We start from the raw sequence: 26,704 nt of genomic DNA on the forward strand, positions 1-26,704 counted from the left end.
AGAGGAGCAATATAGTACATTTACTGTATATATTCTAAAACAACTATTAGCCATGTAAAGATACGTGGAGTGGAGTAATGTAGCAGAGAATGAAAATCGGTCTCCCTCTGTGTGTGTTGTTCTGAGCGTCCTCCTTCCTTCTACCTGCTCTCATTAGGTGGTTACAGTCTATCAGTTTGCCACAGTTTGTACGGTTATCAGGTCAGGCATCACCATGTTGAGTGCCATTGAGTGTCAATTGAAATGCTCCCACTGTTTTCTCATTTAGTCCTTAAAAAACATGAACAACAAAGTGCAGATTTAAACAATTTATTATCAAAGGAAAGATCATTGTTATTATATCCATTTTATTACTTCTAGTGTTTCATAATCCACATTCCTATTTTAATTACAATTTTTTAAATAAAAAGAAACCTTAAATGAATTCAGCTTGCACAAAACTATAACTGATAATCATGTCTTGTTATATCTTTTAATAATGCTTTTTGCCATCTAAATCAAAGGCACATGTAAACATATCTTTGCAACTATTACATAGATGCTTATCCCTGTATGTGATACAAATTTCACTTACATTTCCTTTCATATATTTAGTGCATATTCACCATCACTGATGCAAAGAGGAAGCTTAACATATTGACCATCTTTGGTTACTGTAGCATTTAAACCAAATGTTTCCCAAATGCAAAATATTAGGATTATTCTTTCCAGGAGAGAAAGTAGAGCTTTCCCTGTCCGTCACCACAACCAGTTCAGTGGGTTTATTAGGATTCACCTCCAAATGCAGAACAGGACCTCCACACACAAACATACCCACCTGGAGGAAAAGATGAGAGAGAGAGAGAGAGAGATGAGAAGAGAGAGAGAGAGAGAGATGAGAGAGAGAGAGAGTTATTTGAAGACAGTAACATTTATTAATTCCCCATATTTAAAAAATGTTTTATCATCAGTACCCCAGCATCTCTAAAGCTCACTAAGTCCATATATATTTTGTTGGTTCAATCTGCCGTAAAAATTAACTTTGGACAGAGCCAGTCAAGTCTTAGTCTTAGTTGTATTTATCTTTTTCTCTTTTCAAGGCAACATTTCAATCGATAAGATCTCAGGCAAATGTGAATGAGTGCGGCATTTCTTCTCTAGGCAGCAATAAATTCAAATCATTATCAACTTCTGTTCAGCAAACAGCGAAAAACGAACACGAAATTATATATAGAATACAATGTTAAATATGACAGAACCTGACAAACACTCCCATCTGTAATCAGTCTGTGCACATAAGACAGAGATCGGTGTTGGTTTGAAAAGAGAAAAACAATATTTATTGAGCCTATTAACGTGAAGACCTCAGCATTGTATTTTATGTTTCCTGGATTGTGCGCACACGTGATCCCTCTTCCCGTCCAAATATACCAAAATGTTGTTGTTTTAATGCACAGACGTACCTGTTTCTTGGTGTTTCTGTCCCACAGCTTCACTGTCCTGTCGTAGGAGGCCGAGATGATGGTGCGCTCAGTGAGTTTCATCACACTGATCCTGTCACTGTGAGCCTGGGGATAGAACATCAATATCATTATTAAAAACTATGCAAAGTGAAGCCCTGGCTTAAAGCAACAGCCAATCATTTCTGTGGTTTGTGCCAAAATACACAGTTGCTGGTTATTGGCAGGCAGCGGTTTCTTTCTTCTCATCTTAGTGACCTAAGATTTAAATTAAGGGCACATTTACAGCAGAACATTGTGCTGAAAGAATCAAGGGCATATTAATCAACATTTCTGATAATCAATCAATGATTTATTGAGTAAAATACCAAACATTTGGTGGTTCCAGCTTCTTAAATGTCACCTTGGGGCTCTTTGCAATTGTGGTGTGCATGAAAGTAGTTGCAATACCTCACAAAAAAATGGAATAAAAATGCTCTGTTACAGTCTTCCAGCTCTTACAGGTTTTCTGCTGCTCCACGAGGAAACATCTGGAGGCTGGTTGAACCACATGTTGCCGTTCACATCTCCACACACCACAAAGTCTGAACGAACATATGACACAATGGATAATCACACAATAAATAAAGACATAAAAATCAGAAGTAGAAGTACGCTGCAGTGGAAACAGTATAGATGTCAGTACCATTGTTTGTAGTTCCAGCTGTTATCGGGATCTTCTTCTCCTCATCGTTGGTCTCCATTTCTATTGAGCCGAAAGCTGAATTGAATCCATTTTGGGGGCCCATGGCAAACTAAGCAAAGAGAGGACAATCAATACTTTGTATCATTTAACTGGCAATAGTTTCTTCATTTGAATAAATTGGCGAGCTACAACAAACATTTTAAATGTTCTTATTTAGAGATAAGATGGGCAAAACTCACAACAAAGCCAATTCTGACTTGTCCGTCTTCTTCGCCCACCAGCCACATGCTTTTCTCATCATTATGGATCATCCCTACAATTCGGTTAGTTTGCTGCCAACTGCAATAAAAGACAAATACAAAAAAAGGGCTTTAAAGGTTGATTTAATTATTTAGAGCGTGGAAGAAATAAACCACCTTAGTGTTCAAGAAACAACCCAAAAACGGGGCTGAAATGTGTGTCAAAAGAAGCTGCAGGGATTTCAAATTAAACACACATTGACATCACATTATTTTAATCTATAAAATGGATAATTCTGACAATCAGCCAACTTGGACAATGATTCTGTAAAACATCCCCGAAAAACGATTTTAGTAAATCCCGTACAGTTCGTAGCGTTACCTAGTAATTTGGTGGTTCCAAATGTCTTGCCCATCTGTTGTGACGTCAAATATTCTTCCAGTGTCTGCCACACCAATCAGGATAGAGCAGTAGCTGAGGCGCACCACTGTGTCGTCCACTGTGTATGTGGTTACCTTCACCAGGCTGGGAGCATAGAAACACACAGATAAATCGTATTATGCATAACTAACTAACCGTAACTACAATTTGGATCCAATAAGCAGAACTGATATAGGATTTAAGTTTAATAAAATGCAATCAAACATAAGTTCTACATGAACATGCAAAGCCTAGCAAAATCTACTACTACTTTAAAACATAAATTGCCCCGTCAAGCAATCGGATTTTCATTGCTACTTTCAGTCAAAGTGAAAGTTGTCACTTTCACTTTCTGTCAAAGGTCACTTCTCCAATTGACCAAATCTGCCATTAAACAGCATGTCCCAGGTGCAGCTTTGAAAGAAAATGGTAAATGACAATCTGACTGCTTTAATTCACATTCTGCCAAAAACACACCAGATTATGCAACATTTAACTAGCAGTGGAGAGGAGTTGGGCACGCTTTACATTGACAACTCCTGCCATTGTGCTGATTTTATACCACTACAGAAAATGGCACAGCTGCTCTAGGGTTAGTAAGGGAAGTGTAAGACCATTTGAGGAAAAATGCATTATAGAGATATAATATGTATAGAAATGTTAACATATCTGACTGCTCTTCTGAGAAGAATCTTGAGTGGCAACAACGGGGTTCTATCTGACATCAACGCTCATATCAATAAAAATGTGTTTTAGTTTTTATTCTGTTGATTTCTTGTGTGTTTTCTTTATTGTTAATGATAGTTTGTTCATAACTAAATAAGGGTTTAAAATCTAAGATAACAAAAAGGATGGTCCCATTATGATCACTTAGCAGGGGAACGGTTTTGCAGTAGTTTACCTTGCAGCGTGGTGTTGTTGACTCCAAACCAGCTTCCAAATATCCACGGTGAACTTGTAACTGACAGCAAACTGACCATCCGGCATGAAGCAGATCGCTGTGACGCTGCAGTCGGAAGCCTGACGCACAAAAACACACCGCGTGATTAACACGGACACAAAAACACACACATCCGTCCGTATACATCTCTTTTTCTTGTACTCGTCTTCACCTGCTTGTGGCCGACCACAGCATTGTGCTGCCATAATTCCAGCAAACCGGATTTATAACCAGCAAGAAGCAAATCGTCTCTCTGGGAGAAGCACAGAGCTGTTACTGGTCCTCTCAGACTGGGAGGACTCTCTGAAAAGACAGAACAGAGGTGAACTTGGACAGTTTTCAAAATGAAGGTCACACAGATCATATACTAGATACAGGACATGACTTTGAAATAATGATCACACCAACAAGAACGGTCTCCATTGAGCAGCATCAGGAGACTGTTAGTGATAAATAGTAACCAAGACCCTGTTTTTTCAGAGTGAAATTCTCATCATCAGTTAAACATCAGTCAGACAGCAAAGCACAGAGCTCTTCATAAGAAATGTGCACATATAAAATGATCAGTTGTATAAAGGAAACATAAATTAATCTTAAGTCGGCGACATGCATTAAGAAAACAGATTTACAGAGCATTTCTATTACATACATACATACATTCATTTAATATTTTCACACTGGCTGAGTATCTACTGTGAACCACTTTCATTCTTAATGGTATTATTCGAAGGCAGAATATGAAGTAATACCTGTCACCCACGTCCAGCATCGTAATGAGCCGTCTTCAGAAACACTGAGGAACTCTGGGAGTCCTCCTTTGCAAACAACTCCACATATTGCACCGCTGTGACCCTGGAAGGTACCGAAGTGCTCCACCTGAATGTAAAGATACAGAATGTGAGAGAGGAGCCATTACAGATAATATATTTACTCAATTATGAACCATGAGGAAGTCATTTTTGCTCTGCATCTAGACCAAATTAAAGACAAAAATGATGTACATTATTGATATAAAAATATCACTAACTATCTTTGACTGACCTGTAGTGGTTTCCAGAGCTGCACTGTGCCATCATCAGATGCAGTGAAAACAGTCATGTCTTCTGGGCTAACTTGTTTGTTCTGGTCTTAAAAACAAATAAGTCAACAAGAAAGTAAGTAAGTAAATAAATAAATAAGTAAATGAATTAACTTGTCTAACTAATCCTATAGTACAATATGTGTGTGCACTAAAGCCTGAGTAAAGTTTACCTGTATTTGGTAGAAGAGAGCAGTGGTGTATACGTTGCTTGTGTGCAGCGATGTGGCTAATTTCTATGTTTGTTTCCCAGTTCCAAACATGCAGCGCCCCCTCTGCACAGCCGGCCATCACATACCGGCCCTGCACACACAAACACCAAGTCCACAGAAATCCTCTACATGTATGTAAGACAGACCTGCAGTGAAATCTCAACACTATTTACGTTTATTTACGCTCATTTACTCCACTAACAGAACAATTAAATGCAGTCAGGTTTTAAAGGGAGGAGGAAACAGCACATCCTGGTGTTTTCTCTTATAGATAAATGTATAATTTGCTCACCAGACAGCAGACGGATGTAAGAGGGTTCCTCCAGGAGATTTCTCTGAGACGTTCGCCTGCCTGCAGATCCCATAAACAAAGCCTCCCATCGTTTGAAGAGCTAATCTGGAACAGAAGAGGGAGGCTGATGAAGACACATTTACACGATAGTGCCGAGAATAACACAGTAAACGGTTGTGATTTGACACTTTGAGGTAATAGCTCTGATCGGGGGCAGACCTGTGTGAAGCCAGTTACATTTCTGGAAAGTAATGAGATTTACCACACAGTCTGGAGTCCAAACACAGCCGGTGATCCAGTCTCTGTGAGAGTGAGGGAGCGACTTAGAGAGAACCGCAGGAGACGAACTCACATCCCACACCATCAGGGCCTGAGACAAAGACACTGGTCAGAACTGCAATAATACTGATACACCATTATGTTATTTAGTCTAATCCTGACCTCATTTATATCAGTGACAGTAGGCTAAATAACAATAATGGTACGTGGCTGCATAAAGGCAGATTGCACCTTTTTATTTGCACTGCGGAGGCTGAATCATGTTCCCCACTCCAGATAATGTGAAGCTTTTACACGTCTTAAAAAAGGTGGTTGCTAACAAGTGGCTAAATAAGACTACAGATGTTGTTGGGAACATCAAACACAGAAACGCCTTTACAGCCTTGTTGTATTTATACTTTTTAGGTTGTCTATGAAAAAGGATGTGAGACTGGCCTTTGGCACAGCTGTGACCACTATCTGATCAGGTCACGCTAAGAGGAAAAGGCTTTTCTAGAAGAGGCAAAACACCACAGCACAAATACACTGTACCTGATCTTTTCCACCGGAGAGCAGCTGTCCGCCATCAGGGCTGAACGCCAGACACGTGACTCCTCCACTGTGGCCCCTCAGAAACGCACAAGGCTCAACATTGGGCTGGAGGGTCAGATCACTCAGCAACCACAGAACAATGGAGAAGTCATCTAATACAAAATAATAAATCAATTATTAGTATAAAAAGTGATGTTTTAAGAGAAGGAGAGGTTAACATGAATATAATATTAATTCATGTATAATCACCTGAAACTAAGAATCATTGTGTATTCGTGAGCTTAGCCCTTCATATCTACGTAGGGAGTGGCTCCTCTTTTCAGAGTCTATTTCTAAATTAGCCCAGAATAGACAAACAAAACACTGACTGATAAAGAGTCTTTCACACTTTCACATTATTGAAGGCCACCCTAGTTCTCCAACATGTATGAAACTGTAGTACCGTGAGCTGCATAGTGCAAAACTGTGGTACCACCATCTGACTTCTGTTGCTCCTTTAGCAGAGTCATTATGGTAAAGATGGCCTCTGACTGAAACTCACATCACCACATTTTGGAAAGTGAGGAGTGAACAGAGTATTCACTTGGTTGCAATCTGCACACACTGCTAGATGCCACCAAATCCTACACACTGTGCCTTTAAAAAGCACTTTTATGTCAAACGTCATGTTTTTACTTCATCACCAGCAACATTTACCTGAAGCCGTCGCCAGGTATGTGGAGTTCTGTGCGAATGCCAGGATGGTGGCTGTTTGCACACCAAACATTCCCCACATGTTTAGGCCTCCCAGCAATCCGTTCTCTTCTCCTTTGCTCTTCCAGACCCTCACACGTTTGTCACTTCCTCCAGACAACAGCAGCTCAGGTTGGGTCTGCTCCGAGTCCAAAACCACCCACAGCAGGCTCAGGATGGACACATCCAGATCCCCGGAGTCCCAGATCTTCTCTCCTGCGATTACAATTAAAACATTTTGGTCTGTTTGTCTACCAGATTTAAATTGGGATCTTTTCAAAAAAGTACATTATCTTAATTTTCATAAAGTCACTTGAATTAAAGGTCAGCTGGCTTCAAGTCTATGCTCTTGCAAGACTCACAATGTATACAGTTTATTTATGTACTGTATGTCCATCTCCACCTGTATGTTAATCATCATCTACATTGTAAAGCTTTGCTATTACTGATTTGACATAATCAGGAGCATCAGCCTGTTGTGTTCTGTCTGTCAATGTTTTGCGAATGTTTATGTTGCAGAATAAATATATGATTGTAGACAAAACTACTTTTGTATGACAGCAGTTGATATTGTGAAGTTGATTCTTTTAACTTTTTCTTCTAGCGTCATCTGCATATGGTTTCTTTTACATTCCTGGTACATAAACATACCCGAGTCAAGACTGAAGAGCTTGATGCCGTCACCATGGTAACCCACAACAACACGGTCTCCATTCACAGCCACACACAGAGCAGCAGGCTCAGATGTTGCAGACTTCATTTTCTTCAGAGGAGGCTCTTGCTCGGCCTAAAACACCAAATGAGAGAATCGATTTGGAGAGAGAATCGTGAGCTATATGTCAAAAACAGGGAAAAAAATCTATGCTTTTTCCCCTAATTACTGGTCATTGAGTGGCTATACAAAATAAATAAGGACCTTACTTCAACACTCTTTAATGCAGTGACCGAACGTCCGAGGCCTCCTGACCAGAGCTGGAGCTGTTTTACAGAGAAAAGGAGACTTTTTATCTAAAATAAGTGATAATGAGCCTAGGTGAACAAATGTCCTCAAAGTTTTGTTTGTATACACAATTTTAATTTTATTTTGCAAGTTAACATTTTTAATTTGTTTTTAATTTTTGCTCTTCTGCTTCTGTTAGGTGACAGAAAATGTTATGATTAGTCGCGAGCACCTAAACAAGATATGAAAAAAACCCTCTTGTTTTCATAGTCCACAACTTGTTTGTCCAAGGCAAGGAAACATGAAATTTAAATTTGAGGAACATGAAATTATTATTTTTCAATTTATGGGCAAAATAAATACGTTTGGTCAATTGATCCCAATTAAAACAATGCTCTTAGATACTTTTAGATTTTTCACACACTTTAGTGTCAGTACTTAGTAATCAGTGGTATAATTTGTCAGTAGTGCGTATTTGGTTAAATAGTAATAAAGTCAGTAAAGTATTTGAGTATTAATATTATTCCAATCCAGCTACTCCGCCCTTCAGAGTTATATTTAATTCCTCTGATCCCGGTTCAGTATGCACACGCAGCGATGCCTCACCATGTGATCTGAGCCGGCGCTCAGCAGCATGCTCCCTTCTTCCAGGAAGGTGAGGGCCTCTGTGGCTCCGCAGTGAGCCTGGAAACATCCCACACAGGCGGAGGTGGGCACTGACCACACCCTGACCTCTCCAGACAGAGAGCCGGAGCAGAGCATGGAGGAGGAGGGAGAGAAGGACAGACTGCGCACCGAGTGCTGGTGACCCGTCAGGGTCTGAGGGAACAGGCAGAAGAGAAAATGTGGTTCAGACGTTCATTCTGGACAGATCTAACAGTCTTCCTCTCTCACTCACATATTTCCTGTATGCCTCTACTGAGCACTTTAAATAACAGCAAAATACAACAAAAAAAGCGGTCTACTTTGGTTGAATAATACATGAAAGACATGCACATAGCACCTCAATATCATAGAGGATTAGGTCATTAAACAATCAGAGAAGTATGATTTTAAAAGATACTTCACTGATTTAGCATCACACACACACACACTAACATTTTCGCACAGATGTAAAAAAGAAATGATGCATTGATTGAATTGATGCAGCAGGACCAGAGATCATGTCCTTTTTAACCCACACGTTCTTCTCCCTTGTTAAACCCTGGTGACTACATTACCCAACATGCAACTCAACCACTGACAAGTCAATCAGAGATGGGGTGTGTTATGGTAGTAGCAGCTATTGTAGCCTTGAGAGGGCCTTAGAGGTCTGATAGACTTACTTCTTTCTAACACCACCATCCAGTTTTATACAACTGTTTTCACACATGCATTAGTACTCCCAAAGACCTGTAAACAGACTTTGATGTGTGGATCTCTACTTTAAATTGTCTTATAATCTTGTCTATTCATATATATTTTGTTTAAAAATGATTATAATATATTTGAATTATTGGGCATTAAACTGACAAGAGCTCCCAGTACATCCATCTTGATAACTCACCGTTATAGTTTTATTCTGGAGCCAGTTCCACACAATCACATTCCCGTTCCAGCAACCAGCAGCTAGCAGGTGACCTTCGGGGTCAAAGGTCACACAGTTCAAAGGGCTGGAGCTGGGCAGGGTTGCTATCTTATTGCCTGCTGTGGACGACCATACCTAAAAAGCAGAAAAACACAGCAGATTTAAAGATGGATAACGTTGTTGTGAGGTTCGCAACTGAATAATTTTTGACAACATATTAAGCTATTAGCTGGTACAAAGTGGTTTCTAGTCTTCCTGGGATGCATACAACTAGAAATAGAAATAGCAGGCTAAAGAAACACAAACACCAGGAAACCAGCAACCGATTTTGAACAGCATTTCTTGCGATTTGTTTGAGACTAACTTTCATCGTGAAGTCCAGAGACACAGTTGCGAGGTGCTTCCTGTCTGCAGTGATGTCACTTGCTGTTATCACGTTAGTGTGGCCCTCAATAAGAGCAGTCCTGCGAGGAGAGGAAACTTCAATTCAATCATCAGAAACTTGTGCTGATGTGCTGTGTCTGAGTAAAAAACCTGAAACTAACAGAAGGATTCGTACAGTCTGAGATATTTTCCTTCCGACTCACCTGCAGCCATTCCCGATGTCCCAGATCTCTATTCGTCCATTAAAGGAGGTGGTAGCAAGACGTCCATCCTTCAGAAAGACACAGCTTGAGATGCCATCACAGCTGCTCACCAGCGATTTCACTTCCTGTTTACAGCCAGGAGGAGAGTTCATATTAGACATTGTGTTGCATTATTCTCAGCATGTATGAAAACTGAACCATCATTTTTCTAATTTACAATTAGTGTGGAAATGCACTACAATCATTTTAAATATCATACATGAAACCTGAATTTGGTGAAATCCATTTTTAACGGCTAGATTTCAAAGTACCATTGTGTTGGTAGTCCACCAGCATGAAAGGAAAGATATGGTCAGCTAGGGAAGAATGCTGATTACAGAGATGCTGCATTTAACATGGGATTTTAAGTAACCAGGTTATTAAAGTGTAAATGTTGTCAGAATTTCCTGCGTGTGTCTGTGTGTGCTGAATGTAAACTGAAAATGATTAATGTGTAAACATGTGAAGTCTACAACTGGTTGGGATTGCTACAATAGACAGAAACCATAAAGCTATAAGGCAACAAAATGTGCGAAGGAAGGGGGGAAAAAATAATAAACATCTACTGAAGAATGTACTCGTACCTGTGAGGTCTGAGTGTTGATGAAATGCAGCATTCCCTGTCCGGTGCCAACCACCATCAGCTCTCCATCCGGGCTCACAACCAAACAGGTCGGTTCAGAAGAGAAGGTCGACACCAGCTCGCTGAGAGGAAACACAGGAGACCATCCAAACATGCATTAATATTGAACCACTCAACGTACCACGTTAAAAAGACTTTAAAAAAGTATGCAAGCTGAAGATTTGTTGCATTTGACTGAAAACAAAAAGAAGCCGACAGCTTACATGGATAAAAAGAATTATTCTCAATGACAGATTTAAGGGGTCACTTCTAATGCATTTCTTCTAGCCACCGTGCAGACAACCTGCTTACCTGCTCTCTTTACGTATCCGACCGTCATTGTTGAGCCACTCAACTACCCGGGCCCCTCCTTTTCCCATCAGGCCTTGTGCCCAAGTGTGAGCAGCGGTTTCAGCCGGCTCGTTGAGGGCTTGCTGAATGAAGAGAGCGGGCCAGGAGGAGAGGAGTGGGCCGTGGCGCCGCAGGAAACTCCGGCAGTCGTCTAGATGACCCTGGAAGCCAACTGAGGGCACAAACAGAAACTCGTACGAAGGAAAAAACACAGAACACCTTGGCAGGAATGTTTGAGTTAAGTACTTACAAGAGGGTCCAGACTTATTCTTGTTATCTACAGGATCAAATTTCATAGGACACAAATGTTAGGATTTTTGGTTTAGCCATCATTGATCAAACCTGCCCTTTTAACACTTCATCAGGTGTACACATGAGAAGGATAAAGGGGATAACTATCGAACAAAAAGAGCAGCCAAACTATGAAAAGATGTTACCACATTCATCATACAATATCATCGTGCGCTCTCACCATACAAGCTGTAGGTCTCCAGGAGGTGGTGCAGGAGGCCATGGCGCACATTGGCATACAGGAAGTAGTAGCTGGAGAGCAGAGAATGGAGCGCCTCCAGCTGGCCACTTTGAATCTGACCAAAGCCAAATAAAGGCAGTTAAAATCTACCGGAAATAGTAACTGTGGGTTGGCACAACTTCATCTGAGCCAAACGTGATGAAGGTCTACCAAGTTAATCTTTTGTCCAAGTAAAGCCAGTTTGGTGAGTTAAGTAACCGTCAGGGCAAGGTTTTTCAAAAACTGACTGATGGGAGTTTCTTAGTAATTACATATACAGCTCTTGTTTACTATAATGCAGGAGACTTATTGTTAGTTATTGCTCATGTTGTACAACCTTTATATTATGGGTCGAGATGGAAGATGACTAACCAGGTTGGAGGGAAGGTGCATGACGGAGTTGGCCTCACAGTGAAGGAAGGTGTCTGTGCCCTGCGGGTCGGCCAGCGCCCACAGATGAGCTGTATAAAGAGACAGTATAGTGGCATGAGACTATTTAAAATATAGTGATATATATGTATACTGTATTAACAGACTGTGAGAACTTTACCTGCCAGCACGAGGTGAGCTCTGGTTCGGTCATCTTCTGTTGAGAGGAGAAAGTCCTCGAAGGCCCTCCTAACCTCCGGATTGGTTAGAGTCAGCAGGTCGTCAGTGTCGTTGCAATGAGACGGACCAATCAGACTGCAGATGAGGATCCAAATAAGTTAAATATCTCTTCCTCCTTTTGGGTTGTCTATAATTGTATTCACACCTAAGTCTATTGTATCTGAATAATAAATAAGTATTAATGTGAAAGCACAGAATCAGCATAAATACTTGAAACGGTGATCAAATGTATGTATTTAGTTCAATTTCAGTGTAAAAACATATTGGAAAATAAACACTGAATACCTAAATAAAGTAAAATGACAATTAAAAATTAAACTGGGATTTTGCCCAGTTTCATACCTTTGTAAACTCTGTGCTATACGTGTGAACGTTGCCATGGGAATGCGTCCTTTGGGCTTCCTGGACAGATGCAGTACTTCCTGCCATGTGAGGTCCGTTGAGGACAAGTCATTGCATGTGTTCAGTAAAGAGTACAAGTCTCTCTCCCTCAGGCCTGGGTTAGAGTAAAAGACCACTTTGGTTATAATGTATCTTTAAATATTAGCCTGCCAATTTACCCAATCTCTAGTGCTCCGTAATGCTAGAAATGACATTAGAAGTTGACTAATCTTACCAGCCGAGCTGACAGTGAGAGCTGCCAGGGCCCAGCGAAGTCCCAGCATGCCTCTGTGCTGCGAGCAGAGTCTGTCCAGACTGTGCTGCACCAACTGGCTCAGAGACTGAGGCAAGCCCAGGAGACTCTCCTTCAACTGAGGCACAAGGTATATTGTTGTAACAAGTTAGTAATCAAATGGAACTGTTGGTCTCAGGAATTCTTCTCATTCTTTGCATCTTGTATTAAAAGGTTGGCTGGGCACCGCTAGCAGTAAGACGGGACAGGCATTTGTTTCTACTTCATTATAAAGCCATCTTATAACACTTGAAGTGTCTGTGCTGCACAAAATTGAAACATTTAACAGTTTAAACTGTGTCCTGTTGGTGTCTGGTTGTTTGTTTTAATTATTTTCTTGTGTGTATTTATTCTGCTTTAATAGCACTCTCAACATAATTTGAAATGAGGGCGTGCCCTCAATGATTCCTCAAGATTTAGAAAAACATAGCAAAATACAGATATAGACAGTACGGACACATGGTTCGGAGCTGCTATTGTAGAAATAACAAAACTGCTGTTATTTTCCAAAAGTCTCTCAAGATATACAACACAAGCAAACATCTGCTTGTAGGAAGAGACCACGTTTGAAAGATTGACATGAAATGTACTACAGATGTTGAAGGTCCCTAGAGAACTCATTCTGGGGAGCTCAACGTTCACTTTACCTGTAAGAGGTTGACAGTTATTGATTTAAATATCTAAGCAATGGGATGATTCTTGTGTAATGCAGCTTACACATTAACAGAGAGAGGTGCAGAGAGGATGACTTTGATCCCCATGACCTTTTATTAGCGCCATCTTCAGGTAAAAGCTACATTTTGTCAGATACTTTGTGTTATGATCATATACCTGCAGAAATACTATATAATTAGTTAATATTAGCAAGCTAACACACTATACTTGCTATGCCATCATCATACTATCATGGTGAGTATGTTGCTGATGTGAGCATTTAGCTCAGACTCACTGAGCTGCTAGCAAATCTGGTATTTCCATTTACATTTTCTATGTTATCAGCTTCTTTACTGGTGTTCCATATTGTAATGTCAGCATCCACCCAATACATAGCAGAGTCACACCCAATGTTTCATGAATTTAAAAAAAAGTGATATTAAACCTTATCAAAGGAGGCAAAGTTCCTCAGGTCTTCACAGGCCAGGTGCAGGTAGAGAGGACTCACTGCTCCTTTCTTCATTATCAGCGTCTGGAGCTGGGCGAGCAGTCACAGCATGGTTTTAATGTTAGAGCATTTCATTAAAAGAGTTTAGGGCAAACTGATCCGTATTTATGGCAGCCTGATGCACAGCAGCATAAGGTGGACTGTCACAATAAACGTGAATACTAATAATGTCTTGAGTGCAAAAATAAGAACCTGGTTGTTGAATGCAGAGTCGCTGAGTTTCTTCCCAAAGGTGTCCAATCCCTTCTGAACGATCTCCTTCCTGTCAGTCATGGTGAGCTGTCCCAGGGAAAACAGGACAGTGCTTCTTTTCTTGGCCAGGGTTTGTAGCAGTGTTGCTTTGGTTGTGATGCTCACCACCAAACAAACACCCTGATGAGAAACAGGAAAAATCCTTTATTAGAGATTAACTGCAGCAGACAACCCCCTAAAAGTTTAACCATAAACAAAGCAACCAGTGTAGACAGTCATTTTTTTGTCCAGCATCCAGATCATGAGTCAGTCACCTTTATTGGCCCAGTCTGTGTGCACGTACAAGGAATTTGACTCTCTCTTGATGTACTTACCGAAAAAGCAACAGCAGCTCGGAAAAAGGACAATGAAGCTGAATGACTAAGGTAAATAAGAGACCATGTGTTTCTTTTTTGTGACCGTGTCAACGTTGAAATACTAGAACGTCTCTGCTCTAGGACTAGAGACACATCGTATACTTAATATTGGCAAGATTATAAAAGCATTTCTTGGTATAAAATGAGCTGTGATGAGATTCAGGCCTATTCAATTTGAATTGAATCAGATCAACATGTCTTCAAACTGCTGAAATAATAAGTTGAAATAAAAGCATTCAACTTATGAGTATGATTTCTCATTTTCTTTTAAATAAATGTCCTTTCTAACACCTCACTAGAATAGGTGTGTGTTTTTCCTTTCTTTTCCGTGTCCACAACTGACCTGTGGAAGCTGCTGTGGTATCCAATCAGAGCTGAGCTGACCTCTGCAATCTCGGAGAAGATCCACCCCATCAACGAGCAGCACCAGAGGTTTCTTCTTCTTCATGTCACCCAAAGTAGAGTGAAATTCTGACAGTAAATCTCTGTGATTTGAAATGATCAAAGGAAAAGGTAATAACCGTTAGTGCATCGACAATATGATGCAGCTGTAAACTTCTTTTAGTACACTTAAAAAAATCCAGCTACTTGTAAGAATGGGGAACGGGTGATTCCTCCTCAGCATCTTTTATCTTCCTCAACCACTGAACGAGACATCGAAGCAGGTTTTCCACAGAGCGTGCCGGCTGGCTGGCAGCCGTAGAGTAGGACATGACATCACAGGCGAGGTTTTTCCTGGATTTATCTCCAGTCCTGAGGCTGTCTGCTAGAGCAGCCTGGGTGGAGAGAGAGAAATACTGGTAGCAATGTTTCAGAGGTAGAGAAATTAAACCTAATCCTGCCATACATCCCACCTTAAAGGTGGGTTTATGGTTCTAATGTTCAGGTATTTTCAAGAAATCCACCATGTTCAAATAGGCATCACATCTAACAGTTATATTGAGAGTTGAAGCACTCGATCATAGTTGAGCATGCTAGTGTTGCCCTTATATTTGGAGCAAGCCTTCATTGTCGGTGTTGCTTTTATTCTGTCCATACTCCCTAAGAATTCCTTTAAGAACTGTACCATGAAGACGGTTTTGCCCTCTCCAGGTCCTCCCTCCACCACCATCATCCCCCCTTTGGTCTGAGCCTGCTCCACGATCTCGACAGCGCTGGACAGCAGCTTCGCCCTGCCGAAGAACTGCCTCTGCAGCGCCTCCTGGTGCACCTCCTGCTCCGTCACATCGCACACAGCCTCCGCCTCGTCATCCTCCTGCCACGTGGGGAATAAAAAGGGTTTTATTACGATCTAATGTATGTTAGATCTTGTCTAGCATGCTTCATTGTTTTAAATGAGACCAATCTGTCATTTAAGGCTCAGTGTTGCTTGAAACAGTGTTTTTTTTTTACATTTGTTAACATGAAAAAGAAGCATGGCAACACAGTGTGTTATCTTTGAAATGAAATCATGAGAATGACTAACTTCCACAAACTGCTTCACTACAGCCGTCCACAGGTCCTCCAGCACAGCCTTTCCAAAGGCCTCCAGGTTTTTCAGATATGGTTTCCCGTCCACAACGCCGCCCCACTCACACGAGTAACTATGACAGAAAAACAATCAGTGGTTTGATTTCAGAACGCTATGTCGGTTCTTCAAAAATATTGTACATTACCAGTTAATACTTAAATAACCTAGAGCTCTCCCAAACTTTTAGCATTAAAGTTAGAGATAAAAAAGTATCCTAAAAGTAAAGTGAACCATTGTTTAAATACAGATTAGGAACAGAATGGATATGAGAGGGATGACTCACTTTTCAGTGACCTTGATTTCACCGGCCCGGATTCTTGTCTTCAAAGACGCCATTTTATACTCAGCCTCCTTTGATTCAGGGACAAAGTCTGATCTCCAAGCCACTGGAACTGATCTGAGATACAACGGAGCAAAATGAAATATAAATATAAAATACTTAAGTGGATTTCCAGCAGTGTAGTATAACAGCATTGAAAACAACTTAAAAAAATCGACTTAAAATGAAATCGGTAGAGGTCAGTAATTAATCTAAATGGCTAATTTATTCAAACTTTAAAAGTATAAAGAGAAAAGTTAAGACAAAATGTGATGTGTGAACGTGAGCATGGATTACTTGATGATGTTTGGATCTCTGAAGTAGCAGAACATTCGCTGTTGTGCGGTTTCAGGGTAAAGAGCCTGGAACTGACGGATCTCCATCTCTGTGATGGACAGGCCTGCCGGGGCCGACGGCAGCTGCACACAGTGAAAGAAATTATGCTCTCTTTCATTGTTTTAAAGAATATCTTAAAATATAATTTACATTTAAAAACAGACATCATTCTTTTTCACTACAATATATTTAAAAAGTCGTTTTATTTTTTCCTCCAAAATATTTCCAGAGGTCTGATTGACATGCTGATGAGTAACAATGATGTAATGGTAATTTGATTTGCTGACATTTCTACTTTTAAATAATAATTGAATAATTAAAAAACATTGTTCCTACTTATATTTCAGGATAACTATAGTAACATTTTCCTAAACCTTTGATTTGCTGTAAATTGACCGTAAATTAAGCCATATGGGAAAAGAGTGCAATATAAGGAATTGTATTAGTTTATTAATCTATTTATTAGTTTTATAGTTCATATTATAATGTTGTGTTTATTCTGGACTTTCTTGGGCAATTAAAGTGTGCACCTCTGAATCCCAATCTCATTAAACAAGGTTCTTGCACAAAATCCAACATCAACACTTCATTTTTTTTTACACTGATCACACTGTGTACAAAGGTCTACTTATTCACTCTTTATTGTCTTACCCAGCTGTACTGCGGCAGGTCAGGGAGGGCAGGTTTGGGAGGCACCAGGCCGTACCTCTCCCCCAGGATTCCCACCATCATCTGGCTGCGACACACTTCTGACAGGCACAGCTCGGTGGCCCGTCCGGACTCCTCCTCTGTCACGCCCCAACGCAGCTCCACCTCCTGCAGGTAGAGGCAGTGTGACGCAGCGCGACGCCGGAGCTCCGGGAACACGCTTCGCACCAGGACGTCCCGCTCAGCGTGCATGTCCCTGAAGGTGGAGGAGATAAACACACGCACGCCGCGCCACCTGACGGCGGAGCTTGGTGTTACAAAACGCGCGAGAAGGAAATGTCTCCTCCAACATGAAGCAGAAAAACATACCTTAACTTGGGGCTAGCTGGCATTGGGACAACGTGGTTTGTAGCCTGAGGGCCTTTAGCGCCCTCTGGTGGTGGGACGTTGTACAGTTTATCTAAATGCTCCACATGGTCCAGCAGCCTGGATGATCCTCGTTCTGCCACGAACCTGGTCACATAATAAAGAAACAGTTAAACATTACGCGTATTCACTTCCTTGCTGAGAGTTTAATGAGACGATAGAGGTCATTCAGATAATTATGAAGCTACAGCTAGCAACTTAGCTTAGCATTGCATAAAGACTGGCAACAAAATCAACCTACTCGAACATCTAAAGCTCACTAATTAAAATGTTATCTATTGTCTATTGTGTTTAATAGGCAACACTGAAGTGTAAAAATGACAATTCACTGTTTTACTGGGGATTATGAGACACCATTTCTTGGCAACCATATGTTCATTTGAGCTTTAGATGCGCTGGTAGGTTTCTTACATTTATATCAATCATCCAAACCCGTTTTTGGACTTAAATGTGCAACCAGAAATGTTACCTCAGTATTTGTTCACTGAAGCCTGACAGCTTCACACAGTTCCTGTCAGGGGTGAACTCTGACTCCCTGCAAGTAGAGAAGACAACAATAAATCCAATAGAAACAGAAACAAATATTTAAAAAGGACCCATCTATAATGAAAGAATATAATGAGTAAAAAGTGATGGTATATTTGAAAAGGTCCTCTCGTGATTAGTGTAGGTGTGTGTGAGATAAAGGAGGAGTAGCTACAGCAGTAAACTGGAGCATTACCCCTGTGACAAGCGAAGTTGCACAACGAGAGCTTTGTTGTTTCTGTCTCTCCTGTAGCTGTTGATGGTCCACTCAACTTCTTGATTGACCCAGTAGTCAGTCACTATGATGAAGTTGTCCACCTGAGATACAAAAACATAGGAGGTCAAGGATCACAAGGAAGCCTCTTGTACTGTCGTCTAAAGCAGCGGCCTTTAACTTTTAATCAACCGAGTGTGTCACTCAGGTAAAGTTCCTGAAACTCAGGTAGGGACTCAGCATTATTTGAATTACTTTTAACTTGTAGCTTCCTGCAAACCAGTTCCAACATTTATTTTGTATGCACACATTTTTACAAAATAAAGGCCATCAATTTTATTTATGGAAAAACATCCTCATTGATCAAAATAAAATAAAACAACAACTAACCTTGTTGTTCTTGGTGAGCATTCTGGAGAGTGCATTTTTGTCCCTATCTTTATATGACATCTCTGTGCAAGCCTGTGAAAGAAAAGACATTCATTATTAAAGGCAAAAATCAATGACCAGAATCTTCCAATGCAGGGATATCTTTCAGTTATGTCCGTCCTTATGACTTACTATTATTTTTCCTCTTTCTTGGATATTTAAAGTATATAGAAAAGATCACTTACCTTTACTTGCTTAAGCACACTCCTGACATTATCCAACAGCACATTAGACTTCAACTCGACTTCTTGACCGTATCTCCCGTCCATTAAGCAGAGCTGACCGTCCTCAGCGCTGCTGCTAATCATCAGAGAGAGCAAAACCGCCGTCTCCATAAGCTGAGAGAAGGAAGTTGTGGGGAAAAGTAGAGTTGAAACAACACGAATTGAGTTTTAAAATGAGTCAAACAAAATGTTTTTGTTTCCTTTGCGTTATTGTTAATCAGAAGAAAACAGGCCCTCACAGAAGGAGTGAGCTCGTCCCTCTGCTTTTTCTTCCTCCTACTCTCCCTGCTCTCTTCTTCTTCACCTTCTCCTTCTTCTTCTCCTTCACCTTCTCCTTCTTCTTCACCTTCTTCTCCTTCTCCTTCTTCTTCACCTTCTTCTCCTTCGCCTTCTTCTTCACGTTCTCCTTCTTCTTCACGTTCTCCTGCTTCTTCTTCCTTTTTTCCTTCCGGGTCTGGTGGGAGGCAGAAGTCCTGTTTCTTCCACCAGTCATCATTTTCCCTCAAGCGAATGGTGAGCATGATAAGGGTCCGTCCAGGCAGCGGGGGCACGTTGTAGCGGCAGGAGAGCTGGACTGCCGTCTCCAGAGCTTTGCGGTAGCGGTCCAACAGAGCGACAGTGAACTCCCTCTGACTGGATGTACAGACACATAAACGGTTACATCATATCACTGAATATACTTTGCTTCATCACCGCTCAAGCTAGCTACCCAAGCTGTTGTTTCTCTCACACACGCACCAGAAATGTTTTTCAGTGTTGTATCAGTTACGCACAAGAAAAACAACTGTATGTTTCTACTAATAAATTAGGAAAATATCATATTTATATATAAATTAATGAAAAAACTCAAGGACATTAGCATACTTGGCCTTTAGGAGCTGGGCCTTTTTAGCTTTGTATAGTCGATAGATGAACGGCACTCCAAGTGTCACTCTAATCCGGCTCCTTGGAGTCGTGTCCCAGTCCAGACTTTTGAAGCGCTTGCTGCTGGGAATCTTCCTCAGGATGCCCTTCAGGATCTCTTTCACAGGGGGGAGTGCTCGCTCTGATGCTGAGGCTAGAGGACAGAGAGGCAATGACAAGGTACTGTTTGTCAGAGGTACTCTTTATTAAGAAAGTTTAGGCGGATGTTAGCTTATCAAAACATTTTGGTAAATATTAGGCTTTGGTTTAATATTGAAAGCTGGACAATCATTAAAACACTCATTAATGTTGGCGTTTTTCTGCATTTTTCATATCACCAACAAGTCCCATGAAAGGATCAAAACCAACAATGTGTTAGTCCGTCTCGCAATAATTTCTGACTTGCCTACACTGACTATGGAACTCAGATCCAAGCCCACTGGTTCCTCATGAAGATGATAGACTTATTAAAAAAACCCGGCCATATATATATATATATATATATATTTTTTTTTAAAAGCTTTGTCAACAAAGCAAGGAGAAGCTTTTATAACAACACAGACTATAACAACTCTCTGCTCAGGTAGATTTTACTCCACTTTATCTTTACATAGCTAACAGTTGTTTGCTGCTTTATTAATAATCCTGTTTATTGCACCTTTAAAGGACCACTGCATCAGATAACAGGCTTTTCAATGTTTTGCAGGTTTAGTCAGTATGCATTTTTAATTCAACAATTTCAATATATCTTTACTATATTTTTGTTCTCCATTTTAAAAAGTATCATTATAGGACTCCTTTCCAAAAAGAAAAGATGGAAAATTGAAATGAGATACCATATATTAAATCAGCTTCCTTTAATAGAACTGTCAGTGAAGAGTTTTAGTGCCTCTACATGTGGTACATGTTTCTCACCCAAAGTGTGGAGCTCCATAATGACCTTGTAGGCAGCGAGGAACCTGATGGGAAACTGACGGCTCTGAATCACGGCTTTCTGTAAACACATCAAACACTGAGGTTACAGAAAGGAACTGCAAGTCGAATTACAAAAGACACATAACAACCAACTGATGAACATGAATGTGGCTCTTCCTCTGAAACAAAACAAAATGTATTGTACATTATCTGTAGTGTTAATTCCAGCTTCACTCCGGATCTCACCTTATTGGTCAGTCTGCTGAGGATGTTCTTGTGATGAGCCTCACTGATGCCCTTCGTGATCATGTTTCTCAGGTTCCTCAGCATGGCCATGAATGGAAGAGACTTATTGTCTGCACAGTAGAGACATTATTCATCAGCATGTTTGATCATGGATGCGTTTGTGGATTTTCACATAGACTGATTAAGGACTTTGAACTAGAAAAATGCTGGATTGAATGTAGGAGCAGGTCAGTTCGGTCACACTTAAGATGAAAGATTTTTTGAATTTGAAGGTGGGGCTTTTATTTGTTTATTGAATTACTTTTGAGTAGTGCAATCCAGTTCTCCTGGATTAAAGAAACAGTTGTCTGTGTGTGTGTGTGTGTGTGTGTGTGTGTGTGTGTGTGTGTGTGTGTGTGTGTGGACTCAGCAGACCTATGAGCTTCTCCCAGGTGGCGGCCTTGTTGCCCTCCAGGCTGAGCAGCCGTTCCCATGTTTCTGGTTGTTTGAGCTTCATTCGCTTCCCGCCTCTCTCCCTATCCCATGAGCCCTTTATTCCACTACGGCTGAACGTCTTCAGGTCAGCAGGGTACCTGGGGCCGACACGACCACATCGCATTTAGAAATGGAAGCAGGATAACCGCAGACATAGACTAGTGGTAAACGTATTCACCTCTAGGCTAACAGAGACACCACAAGAAGCCTGACACCAAACCCCCTTTCTCATTATTCTCCTCTTCTATCTTCATATTGTCTCAACAATACAATCAATAAAATGCTATGGTTCTTCTAAATGAGCCTGTAGTTAAACTAATATATTATTGTCCAGGTAACTGGACAACAATGTAGTCCTTATTTCCCTAAAAGTTGCATTTGTTGAACAAAAAACCTCTTTTCTGCAGTAGATACAAAATATTTTTTCCACTTTCTAGAAATAGAGCATGCTATAGAAATGTGAATTTCTGATTATATATTTTTTTCAAACCTCCTATTAAGCATTCATAGTCAGTATACAAACATTTAATATATATCTTATAAGACACTGTACTGTAGTTGGAAGCAGGTGAGGTATTTTACATTTTGATTGATAGTGGTGTATAAACAGATGAATGACGTATCAATATGTAATTGTATAAAATATGTCTTTAAAATGTTTAAGATGCTGTACAACACTTAAAGTGTCCTCATATCTGCTTATAACTACTTTATAATGTGTTCTTGATTTTAATATCTTAAGTTATACATTCTACGTAAACTGGGAAATGAGAAGTTCTGCAGTAAACTGAGGTAGAACGACATATAGCAGGTGAATGTTATTCATGGGCTATTTATGAGTTTAATGAACTAACTTATAAAGTAGTAAACCCATGTGACTTCCTCTCTCTCTCTCTGGGAGTCATCAGTGTATGAATATGTGAGTTTGCGTTGCTTACTTTCTTCCCAGAATGGCCATGACATGTTCAGCCGGTTCTTTAATGTGAAGTCTCTTGATCATCTTCTTCATACTGAACTCACTCTGCTTTTTATCCACCACCTCTTTGCTCCCCTCTAACTGCAACTGTGCACACAGACAGGACACACATAAACCAGTGTGATGAGGTAACTGGGACTTGAAGTTTAGAATAAATCATCTTATCACAATTTTAAGATCCATTTCTGAGATGGATGTGAACTAAAATACCCCCCACCAGCTAAACCCCACTAAGTATGTTATTTATTTATTACTTGAGAAAACATTTCATTAAATTATTATTGTTTTTAATCTATACATTGACTTACAAACTTCTCCAGAATGGATGCATCCGATCGGAGCAAGTTGGCCCACTGTTTGAGCTTCTGATCATTCGGTTTCTGGAAATCAAAGATGATGCATGTAGAACAAACCATGAGTGATGAAGAGAGGATATTGAGTGTTCATTTACAGAAATGAGTCAATCGTACTAAAATAGAAATCACATGAATCTATTTTCAGTCGAGGTGGTTGTAAGTGTATGGTTTTTAGCACAGTGAAATCTGAGAAACACTTATACTGTCAAACTGTTTTCTATCGGTTATTAACAGGGTTATTCACCCTTAGTTTTAACATTAAATGATAAAACTGAGACCCAATGAATGCTTCTGTACCTTGGCTTTGGGCTTGTTGCGGTTGTGTTTACAGCGGTGTTTGCGTGTGTTGTATTTGGCCAGCTGATACTCATTGAACTGCTTGAACTTGTCAGCCATCGCCTTCTTCAAGCACGTTGGCAGGGAGCGACTGAAGCACTGGACACAAACTTGGTGTTAAAACTGGACAGAACTGGCAGAACTGACACATTCATACTCCACCACTCACTAACACTTACCGTACTATAGATTCTGGCAACTTCCAGCCAATCTGATGGCAGCTGTACAGCAGCGCAGAAGTATCTGCGGACGTGCGGCTTGCTGGAGGGCTGATTGGCAGCCAGAGCCAATAAGAAGTTTGCTGTGATGCGGATGTTCAACTCCTGACGAGTGTAAACTGCCACCTAAATGGTAAAAGAAGGAACAAGCACACTGAGCATGTCTGATGGAAATGTTTATAACCCCATAATGTGTACTGCGTCTGTCTGGAAATTAATTCAAGTGGCTTGTTTCTGTGGCAAAAGAAGAAGCTAATACAACAATCTGTGTTCAAATAAATGTATTAGATTGTGAATGAGTGACTAAATAAGTATGGGTGGTTATACCCTGTTGAAAAGGAAAATATCAAAAGGAAAAAAATCTAATCGCCCAACTGGATTCTTCATAACACCTCAGTTCAACAGCAGCTAGTGGAGGCTTTCAAGGAGATGACTGACAAAGAGTTTGCTTGCAGGCAGAAAACAGCTTCAATAAAACAGGAAATTGGTGTGAAACTGAACCTCCAGGATATTTGATAATGTTCATGAAATGGATTCACAAAAAGTTAAATTTTCAAAGGATTTTTTGACAGATTTGAGGAGAAGTAGATCCCTTAAATGAAAAAAAATATGCCAAACAAATAACAGTAAATATGGAAGAACTGGAAATTAAGGTTTATATACATCAAAGTATTCTGTGAAAATGCTTTGTTCGTAGTTGTGTTGCATTTGTCATCCTGTTGCTTTGATCTTTCCAAATGTGAAAAACCCAAATAGGTCTGTTTGTATTTGAAATAATTTCATAAAATATATTTAAATAATTCCACTTTTTTATGAATTATTGCAACAAAGAATTAAACTTAATACATATACCACATAGTTAAAAAATAAAAAAAAACGTTAAGGAGCTACAATCCAGTTACACACACACACACACACACACACACACACACACACACACACACACACACACACACACACACACACACACACACACACACACACACACACACACACACACACACACACACACACACACACACACACACACCTTGAGAAGATACTGTGGGTCACAGACAGAAATGTCCTTTGCCAGGTTGATGATCTTGGTCCAAACACTGTTCTCCGAGTCCCAGTCCTTCTGGCCTGGAGCTTTACTTTTAGTGACCAGGGAGCAACACACCACATTCAGCAGGAGATACTGAGGAAGAGCAATTAAGACATTCAGAGGCATTATAGTCACTTTATAATTTGAAAGCATTGGAGTAGATAAATGCTAAAATTGCAGAGACATAAACATAGAGTGTAAAATATATTTCTCCTACCTTTTTGTCTTTCAGCTCCTCCTGAATAGTTTCATTCCCTCTATCAATCTCAGCAAATTTCTCCTGTCTGATGACCATAGTTTGTTCGATTTCCTGGCTACCCAACTCTGTTTCCAGGGCAGGTAATCCCATGGCTGTAACAGCATCCTCATCCTCCTCCTCATCACACAGAATATCCTCTTCCTCAGAATACTGCTGAAACAGAAGAAGTTACATTAAAACAACAATACCTTCAAATGAGATGGATCAAAAGTGGTGTTGAATATTTAACATAAGAAGAAGAATGTACGAGCAGCCACGGACATTTCATTTTAATTTTTAAGTGTCAAAATAGGAAAAGAAATCAAGAAAACATTTTGTGTACCACACTTGTTTCTTCAAAAGAGCACTGCATCACTTCAGGTGTTTCATCCCTGCCTTTGTCTGGTCCATCGTCCTTCTTCTGATCTCCAACGACAGCATTACAGAGGAACGAAGGAGGATGAGCAAAGCGACTGAGCACAGCTCTGCTTGACAGGGAGGTGAAGAGCAGAGAGTCATTGGGGACAGATGTAGAAGAGGTGAGGGAAAAGGAGAGACCGGGTGTAGGATCATCACTCAGGAGCTTGTTCTCGGTGCTGAGGAGAGGAGAAGTGAGGGACGGAGAGATGGAAGAGGTGGAGAGGAGGGAGGACGAGGTGGAAGAAAGGCGGGACGGCTGGAGAGAGGGGCAAGAGGAAGGTTGTGCTGCAAAGTTTAAGAGGGCAGAGCGGGTCTTGGACATCGGAGCGTTGGTCTCAGTCAAGAACTTATTCTCCAGACTCAGAGGAGCAAAGTTGGAAGACAAACTTCTCCCACATGTGGCCGGCTGCTGCTGCGGCGGCTCTCCTTGGGCCACATTGGCCTGCTGCAGTGTCAGAGCCCTCATCCCTGCAGAGAAAAGAATCAATCACAGTGGCTGTCACGAACACAATCCCTCAAACTCCTACATGGCATTGAGTATTGAGACAAGCAACTCAGCGGCATTCCTTCGACTGTTTGCACAAGCATTGTACAACTGTAGTTAAGGGGTGTGTGCTGCTCAACTTAAAGCGTCCATAAAGAGGGAACAAAGTCTGCATACAATCAGCATAAAGGCTGACAGGCTTTTCACAGAGTTTAACTAGACACGTGTACGGCTAAAATTAGTCAAATACAATGAAAATACAGAAGTATAATTCAGGTTAGACTCAGGTTAGAATGCAAGCAATGCAAAAGTAGTATTTTATTATTTTCGTAAAAAACAACACACGTATAGACAACTAAACTGTGGAGTAAAATCAGGCATTTACTATCTGATAGTTTCAAAAAGAAAACCACATCACTACCACACTATCAAGACAGTCACTGGATGTAACTGCCGTAAATACAGTGAAGTGAGACATGAGTCAATGCATGTTTCATAGTCACCTGGTATACTGTTATGACTCGAAGGTTTTTGGTAGGTGTGGTGGAGCTTAGCTATGCACGCCCAGTTAAGATACACAAAACTCACCGTAAAATGACGCAACTGAATCTTCGCGGGCCTAGCGTTGGCTCTGGACACGGTATTCTCGTCTGTATAATGTTAGCGTTTGACGTGTCGCATTGTTAGCAACTATTTCTAAAGTATTCTGAGCTAAACGCAGCTCCTAATTTACTGTAAATGTCCTCATCCCGAGCAGCTGTCTACGTAGCTGTCTTGAGAGCGCTGATTGGTCAGTATTTCGTTGCTTTTTTTTTTGTTACCGTAATAGCACATATATGGGTGCCTACCCTCAAATCATCGAATAAAGGCGAAATAACTTTGGAAGAAATAAACAGGGATTAT

The 26,704-nt window shown here is 40.6% G+C and overlaps 1 protein-coding gene across 2 annotated transcripts; it reads right to left on the reverse strand.

Moving 5' to 3' along the window:
• Positions 1-312: 312 nt before the first annotated feature.
• On the reverse strand, positions 313-26,577 carry tep1 (telomerase-associated protein 1). Of its 2 annotated transcripts, XM_084008241.1 has the most exons (56): positions 26,390-26,577; positions 25,241-25,785; positions 24,877-25,071; positions 24,603-24,752; positions 23,534-23,698; positions 23,316-23,453; positions 22,971-23,042; positions 22,625-22,749; positions 21,627-21,784; positions 21,213-21,322; positions 20,967-21,045; positions 20,013-20,205; positions 19,388-19,781; positions 19,110-19,262; positions 18,886-18,957; positions 18,478-18,599; positions 18,226-18,291; positions 17,700-17,843; positions 17,334-17,625; positions 16,644-16,765; positions 16,311-16,424; positions 15,983-16,100; positions 15,584-15,772; positions 15,106-15,293; positions 14,861-15,002; positions 14,102-14,281; positions 13,847-13,939; positions 12,691-12,826; positions 12,417-12,570; positions 12,016-12,149; positions 11,838-11,926; positions 11,427-11,541; positions 11,205-11,231; positions 10,916-11,126; positions 10,566-10,686; positions 9,943-10,067; positions 9,720-9,819; positions 9,335-9,490; positions 8,395-8,607; positions 7,770-7,826; positions 7,500-7,635; positions 6,813-7,064; positions 6,117-6,268; positions 5,569-5,676; positions 5,307-5,411; positions 4,976-5,105; positions 4,766-4,851; positions 4,474-4,600; positions 3,897-4,027; positions 3,686-3,804; positions 2,746-2,889; positions 2,364-2,463; positions 2,125-2,233; positions 1,941-2,023; positions 1,443-1,547; positions 313-817 (listed from the first exon to the last, which is right to left on the reverse strand). In XM_084008241.1, the coding sequence occupies exons 2-56, from the start codon at positions 25,781-25,783 to the stop codon at positions 629-631; spliced, it is 8,031 nt and encodes a 2,676-aa protein (XP_083864367.1). In that variant the 5' UTR covers positions 25,784-25,785; positions 26,390-26,577; the 3' UTR covers positions 313-628. The 2 variants fall into 2 exon arrangements, with proteins under 2 accessions (XP_083864367.1, XP_083864366.1); XM_084008240.1 differs by having other exon boundaries at positions 10,916-11,231; positions 24,877-25,068.
• Positions 26,578-26,704: the final 127 nt, after the last annotated feature.

This window comes from Eutrigla gurnardus (assembly GCF_963514095.1).
Source record: "Eutrigla gurnardus genome assembly, chromosome: 4".
Taxonomy (NCBI): Eukaryota; Metazoa; Chordata; class Actinopteri; order Perciformes; family Triglidae; genus Eutrigla; species Eutrigla gurnardus.